The sequence below is a fragment of the Trachemys scripta genome, chromosome 12 (assembly GCF_013100865.1).
Source record: "Trachemys scripta elegans isolate TJP31775 chromosome 12, CAS_Tse_1.0, whole genome shotgun sequence".
Lineage (NCBI taxonomy): Eukaryota > Metazoa > Chordata > Testudines > Emydidae > Trachemys > Trachemys scripta.
In genome coordinates this window covers 31,184,345-31,205,237 of record NC_048309.1, presented here as the reverse complement: position 1 = coordinate 31,205,237, position 20,893 = coordinate 31,184,345, and the positions used below count along the sequence as shown (strand labels likewise).

The window sequence follows — 20,893 nt, the reverse complement described above, 5'->3', positions numbered from 1 at the left end:
GTGCATGGCCAGCACTGCTGTCTGCAGGAAGAATCTTCTCTGCCCCTCGGAGAAGAATTTGCCAAAGACCTGAAACCAACCAGATGTGAGGCTTCAGCAGATTGCCCAGAACCAGGCTCCAAATCCTGGCCTAAAACGGCAACTCCGTCGCGTGGCTCCAGGAGGCAGCCACCTGCCCTGCAGAGCTGTGCCATGCCCTGGCAGAGTGTCCTTACCTCTCCGACCCTGGCGGTGTTCTTGTAGCCCGGGAGCCTGCAGTCCTGGTGCCAGTCCCAGCACCAAAGGTCTTCGACCTCATGGATGTTCAGGTCTGGGAAAGAGACAGACACATACACATTGGTCATTCTGGTTGCAGGGCTTGTGTCCTTCCAATCCCATTGGTGGCTGCAAAGTGGGCAGAGCCCAACAGAACTGCGGGGGTGGTGGAGAACACAGAAAGAGATAGAGAGAGACTTATCCGCCAGCTGGGGTCACTCGGAGAGAAAACGGCTGGGGTCCCAGTCTCACTCGTCTAGCCGTGTTCCTTATCCTTCTGGCGCAGCAGGAGCTGGTAGAGCCGGTAAACCCCCGCCCTGGCCTGCTGGCTGATGTCCTGGTCTGGGTCACTGATGGACAGAGCCAGCTGTGCCACGTGGTGGCCCATCCTGGGGAATTCGGCTGAGTTCTAATGGAAGGGAGAGGGAGAGGGGACTCCATCAGCATTTTCCAGTCAGCTCCCAGTCCCCGCCTGGGCCGGGACTCTCCTTCCCCTCAGCCCCTCTGCAGTAGATGCTAGAGGATAGGAGCTAGAGCTGGATCCTTGTTTGTCTGAGCGATTGGCTGAACAAGAAGTAGAACTGAGTGGACTTGTAGGCTCTAAAATTTTATATTTTATTTTTGAATGAAGTTATTTAGTACATAATTCTACATTTGTGAGTTCAGTTTTCATGATAAATACAAGTATAAATACAAGTAATCAAAAATAAAGTGAGCACTGTACCCTTTGTATTCTGTGTTGTAATTGAAATCCATATATTTGAAAATGTAGAAAATATCCAAAAATATTTAAATAAATGGTATTCTATTATTGTTTAACAGTGCAATTAATCGCAATTAATATTTTTAATTACTTGACAGCCCTAATATTTAGGTTGCTTCCAGTCATGGGTGGCACATACAAGAGGCTTGAGGGGGCTCAGCCTCCCCAAAATAAAAAAGGCTGGTCATCCAGGAGGCAAATGCCAGATGTGGGTCACCTCCCTTTGGAGGTGCACCTCCTCACTACCTTTGCACCCTGGGAGCAGGAGTCCTGGAAGCTTCCTAGAAGTGGGGAGGCCACGGTGCCTGGAGCGTGGTCCTGCCGCCCTGCTTCACTTCTCTCTCCCTGTGGCCTCTTCCCCCGAGGCCCTGCCCCTGCTCCTCCTCTTCCCCCAAGGCCCTGCTCCGCCTCTTGCCCCTCTCCGCCCCCTCCCTCCCATTGCTCACCCTTAGGGTAGAAAAAAAGTGGGAGGGTATAGCCAGGGGTGCTGGAACACGGGGAGCCCTGGCCTCATCACTTTTTTCCTGCCTCAAGGGCAAGTAAGGGGTGGAGGAGCAAGTGGGGGTGGTGGTGGGGCACCTTGGGGCACAGCATGGGCAAGGCCTCGGGGGAGGGGCAGAGCAGGGGATGGGGGTATAGTCCAGCCACTGGTGTCCCCCCACCCCCCACTTCTAGGGAGCTTCTGGTGCTCCTGGAAGTAACCTCCCCAAACAAAAAACTCTCATATCACTTATGCTTCCAGTCCCAAGAGATTGGTCACTTGCCCCAGATCAACTGGTATTCTAGATCTTACACCAAAAACAACACTGGCAGCCAATTCTATACTAAACTAACCAAAGATTTATTAGCTAAGAATAAAGAATGAGAGTTATTGAGAGGTTAAAGCTGGTAAATAACAGGTGAATCACAGTTTGTAATGCCAAATGGTGGTAGTGATGTAATAAACTGCCAATTTCCCAAAAGTCTTTTCAGGGTACCCAGATTGTCTCAGGGGATCTCCGCTTTGCATCTGGTGCACTTTCCTGCAAGAGTCAAACAGTCTAGAGATGAAAGCTCTTTCCCTGAATCCATACTTATAACTTCTTCTCACAAAAAACAAGCTGACAGTGTCATTACCCATGTGGGCTTTTCCTTTGATTGTGGAGAGTGAGGAATGCATTCTGAGTCTTTGACCTCCAGTCATCACACACAATGACCACTTACCTTGAAATGAGCTCTTTTCTGTTAAAGTTCTTAATTTGCATTCCACAAGGCTTCTTTCTCGTTTGATGGGTTATTTAGTTATGGGGGATATACATGGCAAATGTTTGCTATTACATTATAATAGGATATGGATAAATGAACACAACGAAGTAACAGTCCATTAGTGTTCATGAAGTTTAAAAACCAAACACTCATATATATACTTTTAACAATCACTTTGTTCTATACTAATACACAAGTGAATTGGCCTGGGGATCTGGAATGAGCTGGCATCTGGTCTGCCAGTGTCACAGGGGACATCCCAGAAAACACAGTGTCCCTCAGGAAATGGGTAAAGATTCAGTTGAAAATCTCTTCCCTGTTGCGGCAGGTAACAGACAGGTGTCCGGCCCACTGATCACATATGGAATCTCTGCTGGTGCTGCTCTCTTTGGTGGCCCAGCACTTTCTATCCTGTCTGAAAAGATACATACAAAAATCTGCCAGATTCCTTTGGACAATGGATGGTTCTGTCACTGATCCAGCAGGTCTAAGTCCCTAGGCTGGGACCCGCCCCTCCACCATGGCCTGCTCCACCGCCTTTCTCCTAAAATGCCTATAAACCCGAATCCTCCCCTCAAACTAGATGAAAAGAGAAAATGAAAGCAAACGATAAAGGGGTTTTACACTGAGGATGACTCTGGTCCCAATAGCTTAGTTTTACACTTGGCAAGCACAACAGGACTGCCCAGCCAGCCAGCAGAGCTGCCGTGATCTCACTGTCTCTCTATTTGTTATGTAGGGTGCAGTGGGATTTCATGTGATGCTCTTTAGATTAAGTTACTTAAAGGATACTTCAGCAGTACCAAAATATCCCTTGCTCGGCAGCACACCCCATACTCCCCTGACAGCTGGTTGAGACAGAAGCATCATGATTACCAGCCTGAATATGCAGGCTTCTTACCCAGGATTTCAGAGGCTGGTTGTGTTGTCAGACACAAGCCAAAAAATCATTTGGGTAGTGACAAAATCCATCTAGTGCCAGTGCCAGGTCTAGTCCCGCTGATCTGAAGTCAGGACAGCTCTATTCTTACAGGACTTGTCTACAGATGCACTTGTTCCCAATTAACTGTTCCTACTAAACTCTCCAGTGTTCCAGAATAATAATGTCCACCATGGCGTTAAGTAGGAACAGTTAATCGGGAACAACTGCATGTGCAGTCAAGCTTTCCCATACCGAGGGCTCGGAACACTTTCTCAGCATCATGGCAGATGGCAGAGTTCAGGTTGGTGGCTGGTAGCACAATTGGCCCACTGAGATCCTTCTTTAGTTACATGACTTGTCTGGACGTTGGTTATCCGGAGGGGTGAGTTTTAGTGACCCTCTAGATAACAAGAGCTGATGGGCGTGAGGTAGTCATACTAACGAGCTGTGTATCCCATGTAGGGCTTTACAGTCCAGCTTGGAATGATGTTGCAGGGGCAGACCTTCTCTTGGTTCAGCAGCAAGATCTAGACAAACACACCTTTCCCTCCAGCGCGCACACAGCCTCCAGGATTCCCGTCTGACCCAAAGGAACAATCCCTCATTCCTGCCTCCATTTCTGAGGAGCTGTTTTGTTTTTAAAGAGAGGGACAAAAGCAGAGCTGTTAAAATCCTTAACACAGGAGCTGCTGGTTTACAATACAGTGTGCAGGGGGGAGAACAGGACAGGAGGATACACAAATTGCATGGATTGTATAAAAAGACTGTCCCAGCTCTAATAAGTGATTTACCAGGGCAGGAAATGGTCCAGGAAACAGAACAGACTACATCTGAGGCAGCAGAAACACCGGTCTTTAGGGGGGTCTTAGCCATTTTCTCTTCTTTGTTCCACATTTGGATGCATTATATTTTTCTATACAAAGTAATTTTTTTAAAATAAAGTTTTAACACATGTGAGGGAATACATAAGATGAGATCCAAACAATACCATCTAGCACAACACCGGCTCATTGCGGTCGCTGCTGTTGGTGGGGATGTAATCCTCTCGGTTAGTGGCTTAGGGCAGGTCTTCACTACGGGGGGGTCGATTTAAGATAAGCAAATTCAGCTACGTGAATAGCGTAGCTGAATTCGACGTATTGCAGCCGACTTACCCCGCTGTGAGGACGGCAGCAAAATTTACCTCCGCGGCTCCCCGTCAACGGTGCTTACTCCTACCTCTGCTGGTGGAGTAAGCGCGTCGATTCGAGGGATCGATTGTCGCGTCCCAACGAGACGCGCTAATTCGATCCCTGAGAGATCGATTTCTACCCGCCGATTCGGGCGGGTAGTGTAGACCTAGCCTAAGTCTCTCTCTCAACAATTCCCACTGCACAGTCTGCAACAGCAAAAGTGCTAACTCCTGTTCCCTCACTATCGGTGCAAAATAGCAGCTACTGTTGTTTGCAATTAATAAAGGACTTGCTAACAAACAACAAGAAAGGGAAACAAAGTCACCATCTACCTGTGATCCACATAAAAATAACTAATAGGGACAAACAGGACTTTCTGGGGCAGAAAGAGAAGATAGAAGTATTCTCAGTCTCCTTCCTCATCCTACTTTACAAAGTTTCTTGAGGATCTACCCTCGCTCAGCTTACTGTACAGAGCATGTTGGCAAGATAATTCTCTTTGAATTTTGCATGCAAATCACTTATGTCAAAGTGCAAATCAAATACCCTTGTAATAGCCTCACAATCAACAAAGTATAAAGAGGTTTAACAGAATTTGATTTTTATTTTTTATAATTTTGACAGATGATTATTTTAAGCATATTTTCTATTTTTATTGATTTAAACTTTCAGTTGTGCAACAGTATTGGTTTTAAATTTTAAATTTTCATCAATTTAAATGTTCATAGTTGCAGGAAATTAGTTGTGGGAGAGTCAGACAATTATTTAGTGACCATAGATGTTGAGATTCAAAAAGTTAAAGTTTTATAACCATTAAAACATAATTTGTTAACATCATGTCAAAACATCCTTAAATGAAACTCTACGTTCTCAAGCAGCATTTTACTTACATTGCCTATCTGTAAATTTCAGTTATAAAGGCAAGTATTTTTGTTGGTTTGTGTGTGTACGATGAAATTGACGTTTACTAATATTTACCGATTTAAAATCTAATACTTTATGCTCAGGCTTGGAAGGATCTCAAACTTGGATGCAACACAGAAGCAGTAACTCCATTTTTGGACAATGCATGTCTCAGCTGTATTGTCAGATAGTTCTTGCTCTATCATGGAAAAGGTGAAATCTGTCATATTAGAACATATTTCTTTTGTTTAACCAAAACCAGAATGAGGTCACCCAGAAACATAATTACAGGAACCTTGTTTTTCCAGAAGGTAAATTATCAGCCAGCTTATCTCTTAGCCAGATCTTGTTTTATGCTAGTTCTAGAACCAGAGAACTTGGTTGAAATCTTGTGAATTTTATCAGTGAATGTGGTCTCACTAGCCACATTAAGTGTCATAATTATTCATCAGCAATGCAGAAATCTATCAAATGTCTCCTGTTAAGACAATTCTGCAGGAAATGTGCCGAGTGCTTGTCAGAGCTCATAAACTAAGCATAGTTGGATGAGATAAGTCCTTGGACGCTGGCTTGCTGTCAAGGCTGTATCCCCACTTTCAACTTTAGGGTACAATGTGGGGACCTGCATGAAGACTTCTAAGCTTAACTACCAGCTTAGCTCTGGTCCGCTGCCACCATCTCAAGCTAATTCCCTTCCCTGGGAAGCCTTGAGAAACCTTTCACCAATTCCTTGGTGAATACAGATCCAAACCCCTTGGATCTTAAAACAAGGAGAAATTAACCATTCCCCTCCTTCCTCCCACCAACTCCTGGTGAATACAGATCCAACCCCCTTGGATCTAAAAACAAGGAAAAATCAATCAGGTTCTTAAAAAGAAGGCTTTTAATTAAAGAAAAAGGTAAACATCATCTCTGTAAAATCAGTATGGAAAATAACTTTACAGGGTAATCAAACTCAAAGAGCTCAGAGGACTCCCCTCTAGTCTTAGGTTCAAAGTACAGCAAACAAAGATAAACACTCTAGTAAAAGGTACATTTACAAGTTGAGAAAACAAAGGAAAACTAACACGCCTTGCCTGGCTATTTACTTACAAGTTTGAAATAGGAGAGACTTGTTTAGAAAGATGTGGAGAACCTGGATTGATGTCTGGTCCCTCTCAGTCCCAAGAGCGAACAAACTCCCAAACAAAGAGCACAAACAAAAGCCTTCCCCCCCCCCCCACCAAGATTTGAAAGTATCTTGTCCCTTTATTGGTCCTTTGGGTCAGATGCCAGCCAGGTTACCTGAGCTTCTTAACCCTTTACAGGGAAAAGGATTTTGGAGTCTCTGGCCAGGAGGGATTTTATAGTACTGTACACAGGACAGCTGTTACACCCTTCCCTTTATAGTTATGACACTTGCCTTGGGAAAACCCAGGTATTCCAGGAAGTAGTCAGAGATTCAGAAGGACAAGTCACATCAGCTAAGCCAATGATTAACCAATGCCCCAGAACAACGTTAGGGAAGGTGTTGTGTTGTTTGAGAAACTACAGACCTGGAGCTAAGAAGTATACTACCTTGTGTTCCTATTGTTGTCACCTGTCTTTCCCTTCTTCTGTTGTGTTCTGCATCCCCTTGTTGGATCTTCTCCATTTTTAGATCATAAGCTCTGTGGGACAGGGATGTCTTTTATTGTTTATGCAGCACCCAGAACAAAGTATGAACTTTGCGTACCATTTCACAAATAAAATTGTATTTTTAAAAGGCGGCCTTGACCATTTGTGGTAATTAACAATTCCCACTGCACTGTCTGCAAGAGCAGAGGTGCTAACTCCAGCTGTTCTGCACAAATTTCAGTGGAGGTAATTAGATTTTGCCTTGCTTTAAATTCCCCCTGGCTACTGGATTGGAATGTGCATGGAGGAGAGGTTACAGGCTTTTGGAAATGGGAGGAAGTTAGGCATTCCTGTTCGATTTCCCTTTTCAACTTTAACTAGACTAACTCGGGATAACAAAAGGCTATGGAGGAAGCAGATGGAGCCGACAGGACCACTGAAAACACAGCTAGGCTACTACAAGCTATCTCATCACTGGAGTGCAGGGAAGTTAGAAACATACTTTAACCAAAAACACCTGAGAGCATCATAATCACAGGGCTGGGCCTCAGGAAAGACACACAATACCATAAACCTGGTGGTGAAGTTACAAGAGTTGGCAGTGCTGCTGTGTAACTGTGGCAAGTCCCAACCCCCTCTGTATCTGTTCCCATCTGTAAGGGGGGATAATGCCCACCTGCCGGCTGAGAGTTGCCAGGCTGAAGCCAGGCCAGTGGAGGCTGCAGGAGAAGAGCAGGTTTATTCAGAGTGCAGGGCTGCAGCCCTGCCAGCTCAGCTGGGAAGAGCTGCCACCAGAGGCTGCACTTGCATCACATTCAAACTGACCTGGCCAACAGCAGCTCAGTCCCCAAAGGGAGCCAGCCTCTTTGCCCCGGCTTCTTCAACCCAAGGAGCCCAGTTTGTGCTGGGGACTTTTTGAACCAATACAAATAAGGTACAGCTCCAAAGCCAGCACAGCCCCAGGTCACTCATCCCAGTAAGGCAGATGGGCTGCAGCCACTGCCCTGACTTTCCTGCTGCATGGGCACAGGGAGACACCCTGCTGGCTCGGAGAGCCCCTGTGTGTTACCCCATGTCAGCCCCTGCCCCCTTGCCCCAACTGCTATCACTTCCAGCCCCCATCACCCCCTACCCCCCATCACCCCACCCCCATGGCCTCTGCCCCATCACTCCCTGTCCCCATCCCCTACCCACCTCTGCCCCATCACCCTAACCCCATTGCCTCTGCCCCATCACCCCACCCCATCATTCTCAACCCCCTTTGCCCCATCACCCCACCTCATCACTCCCTACCCGCTTTGCTCCCATCGCCTCTGCCCCATCACTCCCTTCCCCCATCCCCACCCCATCATTCCCTACCCTCTCTGCCCCATCACTCCCTGCCCCCATCACCCCAGCCGTATTGCCTCTGCCCCATCACTCCCTGCACCTAACCCCTACCCCCCTCTTCCCCATCACCCCACCCCATCACTCCTTAACCTCTCTGCCCCATCATTCCACCCCCATCATCTCTGCCCCATCACTTCCTGTCCCATCCCCTGCCCCCTCTGCCCCATCACCCCACCCCTATCACTCCCTACCCTCTCTGCCCCCATCAACCTACCCCCATCGCCTCCGCCCCATCCCCTACCCCTATCACTCCCTACCTCCCTGCCCCCATCACCCTACACCCATTGCCTTGGGCCCATCCCCTACCCCATCACTCCATACCCCCCTGCCCCATCACTCCCTGTTCCTCTCCCTTACTCCCCTCTTCCCCCATCATCCTACCCCCATCCCTCCCTACCCCCTCTGCCCTCATCACCCCAGTCCCATCGCCTCTGCCCCATCATTCCCTACCCACCCCTGCCCCATCACCCTGCTCCCATCGCCTCTCCCTCATCCCCTATCCCTTACCCCCATCCCCCTCTCCCCCCCCATGCCGCCGCCCCATCCCTCCCCGCCCCCGGCTGGCCTGCCCCGGCAGCGGGACGGGCGGGGCGGGATCGGGTTTCACATCCTGCAGCAGCCGGCGGCCGCAGGGCAGAGGAGCGGGACATGGCGGAGAGGTGAGTGCGGCGGGCGGGCAGCGAGCCCTGAGCCCGGGACCGGGCCGGGCCTCCCGCACCTGTTGAGCTGGGTCCGGCGGGTCCCAGCGAACAGCCCCCCCCCCCCCCCCGGTGGCGGCGCGGGGCCCCCCCCCCCGGCTACAGCCCGCCCCCCATTGGTAAGGGTGGGATCCCCTCCCCCCGGCTGCAGGCCGCCCCCCATTGGTAAGGGTGGGATCCCCTCCACCCCGACTACAGCCCGCCCCCCATTGGTAATGGTGGGATCCCCTCCCGTCGGCTGCAGCCCGTCCCCCATTGGTAAGGGTGGGATCCCCTCCCCCCGGCTACAGCCCGCCCCCCATTGGTAATGGTGGGATCCCCTCCCCCCGGCTGCAGCCCGCCCCCCATTGGTAAGGGGGATCCCTCTTCCCCCGGCTGCAGCCCCCCCAATTGGTAAGGGGGGAACCCCTCCCCCCGGCTGCAGCCTGGCTTCCCCACTGGCAGTGCTAGGAGCTACCCCCGCGTGATCCCTCCCCCATTGCACTGGGAGCAGTGGGCAGGAATCCAAAGGGACATGCGGACTGGCAAAAGCCCTGGAAAACTTTCTTAGTCTGAGCTGTGTCAAGCCAGGGCATGTGCTCCCTACAATGGCAGGGGAATGGGGAATGGGCTCCCTGGGGGCAGGAGCCCTGTTGGAAGGCGATACATCAGTGTTGAGCAGACTTTAGGGGACCCTCCTGTTTTAGCCTGTAGGGGCCTGGGCGAGAGAGAGAGGAGGTAGAGGGGAGATGGTTGGTGTTGTGCCTAAGGCCCTGGTCTGCTAGGACTTGGGAGATCTGGGTTCAGTATGTCACTTCATCTGCCTGTGCCTCAGTTACCCTCGGTAAAGTGGGGATAATAACACTGCCCTTCTCCCACTATGGCTTCCTAGAGAGCCCCTGTCCCGAAGAGTTTACGTTTTGCTATGTGTTTGTAGCGCCATGATCTTGGTTTCTTTCCTCCCTGATATCTCTGATACCTTGGCATGCTGGGTGAGCACATGAGCTGGATTTTTCTGTTTATGATTAACAGTGAAATAGTTGAATGTGTTAATGTTTAAATGGAGTCTCTGCATTAACACCCACCTGGGATGAATGGGGCAATACCCGCTTCAGAACTGCTGCAGGTCACCTTCAAGGGTGGAATATTAAGATTTACAAAAATAAAGTTTTACATTTTGCTTACGTTCTTTGTGATAAGTGACAAAGGGGCCAGGATCCGAACGGCATTTGGCTTGCGTTGAGTCCTAGGGGAAGGGACCCAGTGGACTGAGTCTCACTCAGTTCCTGATCCCATAACCTGAGGGTTTATGAGCTGAGGCTGTCCTCTGGTCCCCACTCCCAGAGGGCTTGTTCTTTGGGCAGTAGGCTAACTCCAGTGTCTGGGGCAGGTAATAGCTTTCCAGCCCTGTTCCAGTGTCTGACATGCATTAACTGCACCTTACACAGTCGGTGCAGAAAATTGTTCTGGTTTGATTGCCATTGACATGCAGCTTTGGTTGGTTTTCTATAGGGAAGGAACTTGTTTTGTACTTGTCCTTTAGCTATTTGACTCCTTGGTAAAACCAGGGGGCCAAGTTCACCCCTGATGTAAGCCTGTTAGTGTCAGGGGCTAGCTCTGGGCCAAGATGTTTACATTCAGATGGGACTCGTCTGCCCAACTTTTTGAGAAACCTTATGTTTTTGCCGAGTCTCATGTGGTTCTGTTACTGTCAGACTAGCCTTTGTCTTCACAGCCTGCTGAGGGTAAAACTTTCTACTTAACAAAAGTTGTTGGCACGTGCCAAATGGAAGTGTCAAGGTCAAGCAGTGCTCTTGCCTTTGCCAAGGGGCTTTTACGTGTTTTTCTCAGCATTGATGAGCAGTTAATCAGTGATCATCTGTATGCCTTTGAACCTACTCTGCCTGATTCACAGGCTTTGGGGTGGATGTTTGTGCTGGTTTGAGTGTCATAATGTACTTTGTACGTGGTTATTGCTGTCTCGCTTTCTTACAATCCATTAAAATTGGAGCTACTAATGCATGTGCAGGAACGATTATCTGTGTTCTTTTTGCTGGGGGAGTTTTAATTTCACCCCTAGCTTGGCTCTCCTTTGTCTGAGGGATAAGTATGGAGGATCTGCTGTTTACAATTAAGGTAGATGCCCAGGAGACCCAGTTTTCTCAAAATGCGCTGTGCTCCAAACATGGAGCGATGTCACACATCCTGTGAGTAACTCCATTCAGACAGAATACTTCCTGATCGCTGTGTGTTTGTATGAGGTACTTGGGGGATGATGCAGAGGTGGGCAGAAATACTGTCATTCTGTAGGGCCAGGCCACTAAGCTCTTTGATGCTAATTGCTTTTGCATTGGTCCAGCAGAATTGCTTCTTTTGAGAAGTCAGTATGCTGTAATGATTTGACATTCAAATGAGGGCTACGGGTCAATGGGCTTCGCACAGTCTCCTCAGGTGGGAGGAAGCTGTGTTGGTGTTTTGGTTGACGTGCAAGTCATGCATCTGAAGAAGTGAGGTTCTTACCCACGAAAGCTTATGCTCCCAATACTTCTATTAGTCTTAAAGGTGCCACAGGACCCTCTGTTGCTTTTTGCACTTTTTTTCTAGCTAGTCCAGTGAACCATCATTTACTACCTTTGGTTGCTTATGTTCTTCTGCTTATTATTTACTGAATTATGCAGTGGTGTTGTGGCTGTGTCGGTCCCAGGATAGTAGAGAGACAAGGTGGATGAGGTAATATCTTTTATTGGGCCAGCTTCTGTTGGGGGAGAAAGACAAGTGTTCGATCTTACACAGAGCTGTTCCGCTGGCTACAGATAAAATATATTACCTCACCCACCTTGTGTCTCTATCTACTGAATTGGTAGGGCCACTGCTTCCTATTCCTTAGATCCAGGCTGTTTGAAAGTGATACTGAGATCACAGTGGATTATAGGAATGCAAATTTTTGAGCCATGTTCCTGTTTAGATAGTCCACTTGCCTTTTGTACTCACAATGGGTCTGTTTAACTGAAGCAGATCTGCTGGCCTCCATTGTAAGTACATCAGATACAGGAAAATCTATGTCTATTTGGGCGGATAAGTTTTGTAATCAAGAGAAGGTTATGATCATCAATGATTCGGGGAAAAAAAAGCAACATGGTGCAGAGATAAAAGAACGAACAGTTCCTCTTGTTAGCTGATTGGCCAGCAGGTGCCTGCACGTTTCAAAGTACAAGGTATGCTTGTGCATGAATGTATGGCTTTTTCTAGATCCTGGTGTATCTCTAGTGTCTCTTGTTTGTGGCTGGACTCCAGCTGGCCTACATGTGGTAGTGTTTCTTCAGTGGCAAATGCCCCTCTTAAGAAATAGAGCTGTGTGTGGAGGGGTGCAATCCTGCTAGTACTAGAGATGGAGCAGGAAGGGTTGTTGAATTCTGCTCTTAGCTAGGACTGGAGAGTAGTGGAGGTGAGTGGGGATGGGCTCAGAATGTGCCTGGCTACTGGGGTCTGATTGCCCTTTGGCTTGATCAGTGGGGGCACCCAGCACATACTGCTGGAAGGATGGGATTCATGTGTCTCAAGATGACCTTGAAAATAAGGGACTAGCTACAGTGCTGTCATTGCATCTCACATACTTGAGTGTGATTTCATTACCCAGAGCTGGTTCTAATTCTAACCCAGGGCTTAATTCATCACTTTTGTAGCAAATTGTTATGCAAACCTTTTTCAGAGAATGTCAGTGGATTTCAGCTTGGAGTAGATTGAAACAAACCACAAATTACCAGCCTGTCCCAAAACACCGGGCTGATTCCACAAACGTGAATTCAACCATGGCTTTGATTATCCTGGGGGTTTCTGATGTAACTAGTCTGAGTTAGGTAGTTAACCTGGTGCAAATCCCTGTGGGGATATTCTAATTTGTGTTTGAATGGCTTATTTTGGTTTATCTTAAACTTGTTCATAATTGTCTTAAATTAAGCTGAAATAAACTTGGTTTAAATCCAAATATTTCTGTCCACACAGCCTCTGGCACTAGTTTAACTAAACTGTTTTAAAATCACACCTTAAGTTGGGACAACTCTAAATTTTAAGAAACGTAAGGTATAAATCAAATGTAGCAGCGTCCCTGCAGGGCCCTCCTGGCTCTTGCCTCCGCTGGGCTGAGAAAGTCACACAGAGACCTCTAGGTGCAGTGCCCACCTGGTGCTTTTATTTAAAGGCTGTGCTCCCACCACCTTTCCACCATACAAGTAGTCCTCCACCGGCAGGAGAGAGGGGGCAAAACTATTTCTCTCTGCTTCCCCTCACTGCCTTTCCTCTTTCCAGCTCCCCCCGGCTTCCTTCCTCTGGGGCTCTTATCCAGCCCCAGTTCAAGCTTCCCCAATCAGGGCCAGGTGGTCTATCCAGCCCCAATTCCCCTCCCTTAACTGGAGCTGGAGTGACAGAGGGTTGGCTAAGCAGTTTTCTGCTTAGCACCCTGTCACACCAAACCTTAGTTAAAGCTTAACTGGTTACTCATACCACCTTTCTTAGGGTCCTTTTAATTTTGATTGCTTAATTTAGGAAAAGGACTCGAGAGTTGAATTTAGTTTTATGTAGTTTTATTAAATCTCCTTCTCAGCAACAACTAATATTATAGGATATAAGAAGACAAAAATAGTGTTTGACTGCACTTTGGCTAACACACTAGGAAACTGTTTGATATAACCATTCAGGTTTTCAGAATCAAATCACACAACTGCAATAGAAAATAACACTTACACTCAATCACTGTATTGGTAAAGTGACTTTGTTTTGATTTTTGATCGAGTCCCTCAGAACAGGATGGATGCCATGGGGTCATTAAGTCTGGCGTTGCTAGCACAATAGAGGAAAAACTATCCAATGCTAGATCACAAGGCAGTTTGGTTATTCACCTAGGACATGAAAGGCGGTATAAAACCATTAACTCTGGTAGACACACGTACGTGTTCTGTGATCTTTGGCTGTGTCTACACTGCCACTCTCAGTGCTAAAACTTTATAGTCATTCAGGGGTGTGAAAAAACATCTCCCTGAGCGACAAAAGTTTTAGCGCTGAAAAGCACCAATATAGACAGTGCTTCTCCCGGCGATAACACTCATTTGGGGTGGGTTTTTTTTATAGCCAGGAGAGCTCTCTCCCGGCGATAAAGCATGACTACATTGCCCATGTCACAGTGCTGCTGCGGCCGCGCTGTAACTTGGGCAGTGTAGACATACCCTTAGTTAATGACATTAACTTGTCCAGTTTTAAAGCTTCTTTACAACAAACTTGAATGGAACCTGGTTTCAGAGTGGTAGCCGTGTTAGTCTGTATCGGCAAAAAGAACAAGGAGTACTTGTGGCACCTTAGAGACTAACAAATTTATTTGGGCATAAGCTTTCGTGGGCTAAAACCCACTTCATCGGATGCATGCAGTGGAAAATACAGTAAGAAGATATATATATACACAGAGAACATGAAAAAATGGGTGTTGCCATACCAATTCTAATGAGACTAATGTGTCCATTTATTCTTTTGCGTAGAGACTATCTGGTTTGGCCAATGTACATGGCAGAAGGGCATTGCTGGCACATGATGGCATATCTCACATTGGTAGATGTGCAGGTGAACAAGCCTCTGAGGGTGCGGTTGATATGATTAGGTCCTATGCTGGTGTCCCTTGAATAGATATGTGGACAGAGTTGGCAACGGGCTTTGTTTCAAGGATAGGTTCCTGGGTTAGTGTTTTTGTTGTGTGGTGTGTGGTTGCTGGTGAGTATTTGCTTCAGGTTTGGGGGGCTGTCTGTAAAATCAGACATCAAGAATTATAATGTTCAAAAAGCAGTCTGAGAACACTTCAACCTCCCTGGTCACTCAATTACAGATCTAAAAGTCGCAATTCTTAAAAAAAAAACAAAACCTTCAAAAACAGACTCCAATGAGAAACTGCAGAACTGGAATTAATTTGCAAACTGGACACCATTAAAATAGGCTTGAATAAAGACTGGGAATGGATGGGTCATTACACAAAGTAAAAACTATTTACCCATGCTAATTTTTCCCTTACTGTTACTCACACCTTCTTGTCAACTGTTTGAAATGGGCCATCTGATTATCACTACAAAAGTTTTTTTCCTCCTGCTGATAATAGCCCACCTTAATTGATTAGTCTCATTAGAGTTGGTATGGCAACATCCATTTTTTCATGTTCTCTGTGTATATATATCTTCCTATTGTATCTTCCACTGCATTCATCCGATGAAGTGGGTTTTAAGCCCACGAAAGCTTATGCCCAAATAAATTTGTTAGTCTCTAAAGGTGCCACAAGTACTCCTCGTTCTTTTTTTTTAATGGAACCTGTTACAAAACAAAGACACACTAACTGCGACAGTATTTAAAGTGCATACACTAGCATGTTCTCTTCCTTACTAATTAGGTCCCCAGCTTTAGGAAAAGTTACGTTTTAGGAAGTGAGCAGTTGACTGAGTTGGGTCTTTATGCAAGAGAAAGTCTGTATGTTACTTATCACCAGATCTCTGCTCAGCTGTCAGCTCAGTTTCTGTTCATGGCAGGAATTGACACTGCAAACACAGGAGGAGTGAAGGGTAGATATGACTATAGTCTTTTCCTGGTGCACTAGCGGGAAACCCAAATAGCAGGAAAATAGAAAGAGACAGTTAAGGTGCCTATCTGAGACAGGAGCTCAATGTCACCAGGAGGACTCCCAGGTGGCTGGCCCAAGACCTGACTTCTCCCTTCCAGGTGTCTTCAGCTTTCAGGAAGCGACATGCTGAAGGAGACAGGCCATTTTAGCTTATTTCTGCCCGGTGGTCCAGATTAGTTCCTCTTACTAAAGATGCTGGCATGGATGTTTAGAGGCGATCCATACTTCTTCCAAACATTTGAAATGTCCAACCAAAATGAAATGTCCTCTCTCACCATCCAATCAGGGAACAAGACATCAACTTTTAAGTTCTTGCAACAGGACTGGAATTTTCCAGGCAACAAATCTTGTCACAGCAACTTGTTTAAGACAGGTCATGCCATCACTCTTGGTACAACCATCTTGGGACAAACCTTGAATGCCGGTGGGTTTGCTCCTGTCAGCAACTTACCTCCTCAAGTTGCTTTCCATGCATCCCTCTGTGGTGCATTCCTGGGTCCATTTTGCAGTTATGCTTCCTCAAGTTGCCATTTCTTCGTCAACACTCTGCTAGCTGCTGAATTGTCCTGTTTAAAGTTCATATAATTTATACAAAGTCTCTCCATATTCTTTGATGCTCTTTAAACTTGTTTTGACAGTCCATTATACAATGCAAAGTCACTTCCAGAACTGCTGTTCTTTAGGAGGCCGGAAGAGCCGTATAAATCTTCCGTTTCTGTTCTCCTTGTTTTACCAACAATGGTAGGACCTTGGTATGGCTGAGTGGTGTCTGTGCATTACTAACCAAACAGTTACATTTCTGATTATTGCACTCTGTGGTCAAGAGTCCTTATAAACACACTATTTGGTTTCAGTTCCTTTTACTTACTGTTACTTTCAGCACAGGTGTATTTCACTAACTTCATAGCATATGCGTGTTTGATTGCAAACAGCCTTACTTCTTCATTTTATCACTTAAACTAAAAGAACTCAATATGACGCAACCCCTTTCTTTCCTAACAAGATTGTCCATAAGGTAAACCCTTATAGAATAGCGATGTTTGATATTAATTTAATTTTTAATACATTGACTCATTCACAGACAGGGAAAAGGGAGAAGTCTCTTTAGCAGCACCAGAGGTGCAGCAACTCTGAATTTCTTCAGACTATTGAAGGAATCTAGCTGTTAGACCTTGTGTGTTTATTTTCTGAGCCCTCTGCGCTATCTTTTCTAAAAGACCTTGATGACTGGGCAATTGTTAAATAGCAATAACTCATAACTTTAGGGCTTTTGTTACTGCAGTATGTGGCAAGCATACTGGGTCTCTGGGAAATTGTCAACATCAGACACCCCAAACGCTTTGTGATGGAAAATTAATCAAAGGTTCAAAGAAAAAGTGCTTCTCTTCTGCCTCTTTGACTTCTTGTTCTAATATGCCCTTTTCTGCTCTCCTACCTTCATGGCACTCTTTCTGGACTAGGCCATCGAGAGGAAAGGCTTGCAGACTTTTCCCAGAGAAATGCATTAGATTCTCAAATGTTTATTACTTGTTAGTTTTATTTTGTTTTCATTGCCTCTGTTCAAACAGAACAAAATTATATGTGCTTTGTTGTAACAGGCAGACTTGCTTATTTCTTTGAAAAGCCTTCCAGGCATCGTGAGCTTGAACAGTAGCAAAGTCACCTTTTATTTATAATATAAATAAAGACTAGAGCAAACATTGGGATCTGGTTTGAGCTGGATTCATGGAGGGGTTTCTGTATGCCACTCTCATTCTGTACACAGTGGTTGTTAATGCTAATTCCCGTGTGTCAAGATGAGCAGCATCAAACCTATTTTTACCCTTTGCAAAATGGCCTTAATGTTGAAATGGTTTCTTCCACTTTTGAACAGAGACATCCCAAGCTCAAGCTGCGAACACCATCACCAACACCATTTGTTGATTATTCTGATGTTTTATACAATTCAACCCACTTTATTTTTTCCAGTGACTTTTTAAAAACACATTCTTTGTTCAATTTTGATCCATATGTGGAGCAGTAGCAACATACTGGCTAATACAGCAGCGATTAAAGCTCCGAGTACCCATCTGTATGCTATGCAGCAAAAGTTAAATTTTCTGCACTTCAGAAAACAGTCTCTCTCTCCCCAGGCAACAGGGAAAAGAAGGCAGCACCTGCTGTTAGGTATGCAATGTAATGTCCATATGTTCTTTGGTAGTTACTATTCCAAATGTCTTGAGCTTATTCCTTGTAAAGATAACTGCACTGAACTGTTCCAGACCATATCAGAATAAATATTAACCAACAGAAGTCAATTATAGTTTTAGTCTGACGGTATCCTGGTCTTAGTAGTACTGAACAATCTGGGGGGGGGGCAATGTTGGCCCACTGCTAGAGAGCACTTGCTTAAGTTGCTCCCAGTCAGTTCCCCTAATCTCATTGTGTTCTGACAAACTGCCACATGCTGGGTACACAGCTCCCAGGAGTGTGCCAGAAGAGAGACAGGAAGCCAATAGCAAGGACCTTGATGATAATAGCATACAATCCGCATCGCTCATTTGGGATGACGTGTCTGAGACAGCACGTGTTCTCTTAAGCCCAAAATGCTGCAGAGCAAAACGGCTGCTGCAAGCTGCCTCGCAGCACTGAATATGGCGGCATCTAGCAGCTCCACAGCTCTCCTAGCTCAAGAACCCCTTAATGCACAAAAATCCATCTCAGTGGAGAGATGTAGGGCCACAAGCTGTAGTTTTCTAGGGACTCTGCACACTCTTTAGCACCTTCTCAGAGTTCAGAAGATTTCAAATAATTCCTTTCTCACATTTCCCCAGAGATGCTAATGTTTTTCAGGCCATATTGTATGCTAGTCTCAGAGTCACAAGCTTCAAATTCTACCCAGGGCTTCACATTGCAAAGCAGTGGGGAATTTTCTAAAGAAATAATTCAAAATATAAACAGTTCATTGGTGCTTCATCATCCTGGTTTTCTTCTTGGTGCGGAGGCCTATGGAATGCTAGGTCTTTAAGGGGAGGGCTACCTTCCTATTCCATCTGCCATATTTTCCTCTCGTGTTTCCTCCAAATACTCAATGCCTCAAACTCCCATTTAGAGGCAGAATCTGAACTCTGATTTCATGCTTTTCCATGTTCAGACAACACAGTATAGACTTGTCACGTGTGTCAATAGGAAATATATCTTGCTGTTGCTGAGGTCCGATTTCTGTTTTTGGTGCACTGTAGCTAGTTATATGCCACTATTTAAATGGAGATTGTGGTGAATGGGAGGAGTCTGTGGATGTGTTGGATATTACAGTGTTTAGTTGGTAAGAGAGATGAGTTGAGGTTGATCTGGATGCTCATGTTGCCTGAACTGAGGATTTCCTTGATTTTTTTTGTGATTATCAGCGGCGTATTATCGCCTAGGCCTAGGGCGGCAAATTTATAATAGCAGCATTTTTGTAATCGCGGCATCAGTGAAGCCACGATTCTACCAATCATAGCGTGTATTGAAACCACCAATGACGGCACGACGCCATTTAGTAAACATACTCGCGAGAATCCTAAACATTAATAATATGACCAGAAGGAAGAAATTAAGCAGTTCTCAGTTTTGGATCCATGCGCAGTCCCGTGCTATAAGCGAAATCGCGCTATACAGATGCGCGTTCATGCGAGGGTCCGCTGTACTTGTAATTTTATTTATAATAAAACTTGTAAATGTTCAATTATTCTAATGATGTTTAGATTCATTTTAGTTCAAACGAATTTGTAAAAAAACTAAAACAAGTTCATATGGGGTTGGGGGCGGCAATTATTTTTAGGGCCTAGGGGCGGCAAAATCATTAATCTGCCACTGGTGATTATGGTGACAGGAAATGCACCAGAGCAACCATAACTCTTAAATTAACCAAGTTTTAGGAGTATGATCCTAGTTCAGCTACAGTATAGGGAATCCCCTGGTAGGCAATGGCCGAGTGTAAATTTGCCATCTCATCCCCACCTGGGAACTGATCCAGAAACGAAACTGAGCTGAGCCATGCATCCGAAGAAGTGGGTTTTTTACCCATGAAAGCTTCTGCCCAAATAAATCTGTTAATCTTTAAGGTGCCACCAGAAACTGAGCTGAGTCCTTGAGAACTGAGGCAAGGTGTAAGTGTGGGTTTGCAGGCGGACTGGAGTCTGGAGGTCTGGCAGGCTGTCCCAGAGTCCTCCAGTTTGCCTGAATGACATTGGGCAAGTTGCTCTTGGTGCGTTAGCTTCCACATCTGTAACATAGTAATTATGATAATGAAGACACCTTTCTTGCAATGCCGTTGTGAGGCTTAGTGTGGTTCTGCTCTGCAAAATGACTCTGTAACAATAGCCTCTTCTTACTGCACCAACATGCTGGGTGTTTGAGTCAAATCTGCTGAAGCTAGAGCCCCACCAGGCTGTACTTTTCTACACTGCACATTATATGTGCCAGCTGTACTTTTCTACACTGCACATTATATGTGCCAGCAAAAAGAAAAAAAAAGTGGTGCTAGAGTTGGCATGGGAGGGCAGTGCTGGCATGGAATGATAAAAGATTAGGGTTGGAAGCATGATGAGCTCTGTTTTGACGGACGATGCTGCAGTTACTTACCTGGACACAGTACACTTTGTGTTGCATTGTCTTTGTTGCATGTTAGGGGTCTCCTGTCAGGAGTGTAAATTAGCAAAATTCTGTTGTCCCATTCACACTCCAAGGCTCTGGTCCGTGCCCAAGACAGAGTTAGCAGCTGGGTTCTTCTCACCACACAAACTGTGCCACCCCAGAGCCACTTCTTCTCCACCAAGGGTTGTTTCCTTTGTTCCATGGGACTGTGTTTGCAGAAACCCTTGGAAAGAGACAGTATGGTCCAGGAGACTTCCATCCTCAGTCTTACATGGTTACTAATAACCTGATCGAAAGGAACCCCAGGATGCCATTCTCACAGAGTAGGAGATGTGAATTCGTTAGCGTTTGTAAAGCACTTGATGACCTTATAGAAGGTGCCCCAAAGTGCAAAGCATTATTTTATTTCAGCAGCAGCTGTTTCCTTCTCAGCATTGTCCAGGAAGAGGTGAATCCTTCGCTTTGACTCACTTGACACGTTGCTGAGGGGTCCCAGAGAGGTTTCCTTTTCAAATGAAAGCTGAGCTGAACTTGTTTGTTTGTAAATGTGTAAAGCTCACCTGGCTCTGTGACTCAGTGGCAGTGCAAGTGTTATGCTGGCAAACCCTGGTCATCAGCAGGCAGGATTGAACCTGGGGCCTCTGGAGTTTAGTGCATGAGCTAAAAGCCACTGGCTGTTAGCTAAGGCTGTAAAGCAGCCTCATTAAT

The 20,893-nt window shown here is 46.0% G+C and overlaps 1 protein-coding gene across 3 annotated transcripts in view; it reads left to right on the top strand.

Moving 5' to 3' along the window:
• The first annotated feature begins 8,850 nt into the window (after positions 1-8,850).
• LOC117885724 (rho GTPase-activating protein 39-like) overlaps positions 8,851-20,893 on the top strand; it is a 133,652-nt gene continuing 121,609 nt past the window's right edge. Inside the window, exon 1 of one of the 3 annotated variants that reach the window (XM_034787146.1) lies at positions 8,851-8,904. In XM_034787146.1, coding sequence (XP_034643037.1) covers positions 8,894-8,904 — 11 coding nt within the window. In that variant the 5' untranslated portion in view covers positions 8,851-8,893. Of the gene's footprint in view, positions 8,905-10,995; positions 11,130-20,893 lie in introns of those variants that run through there. The other 2 variants (XM_034787147.1, XM_034787145.1) reach the window with 2 other exon arrangements.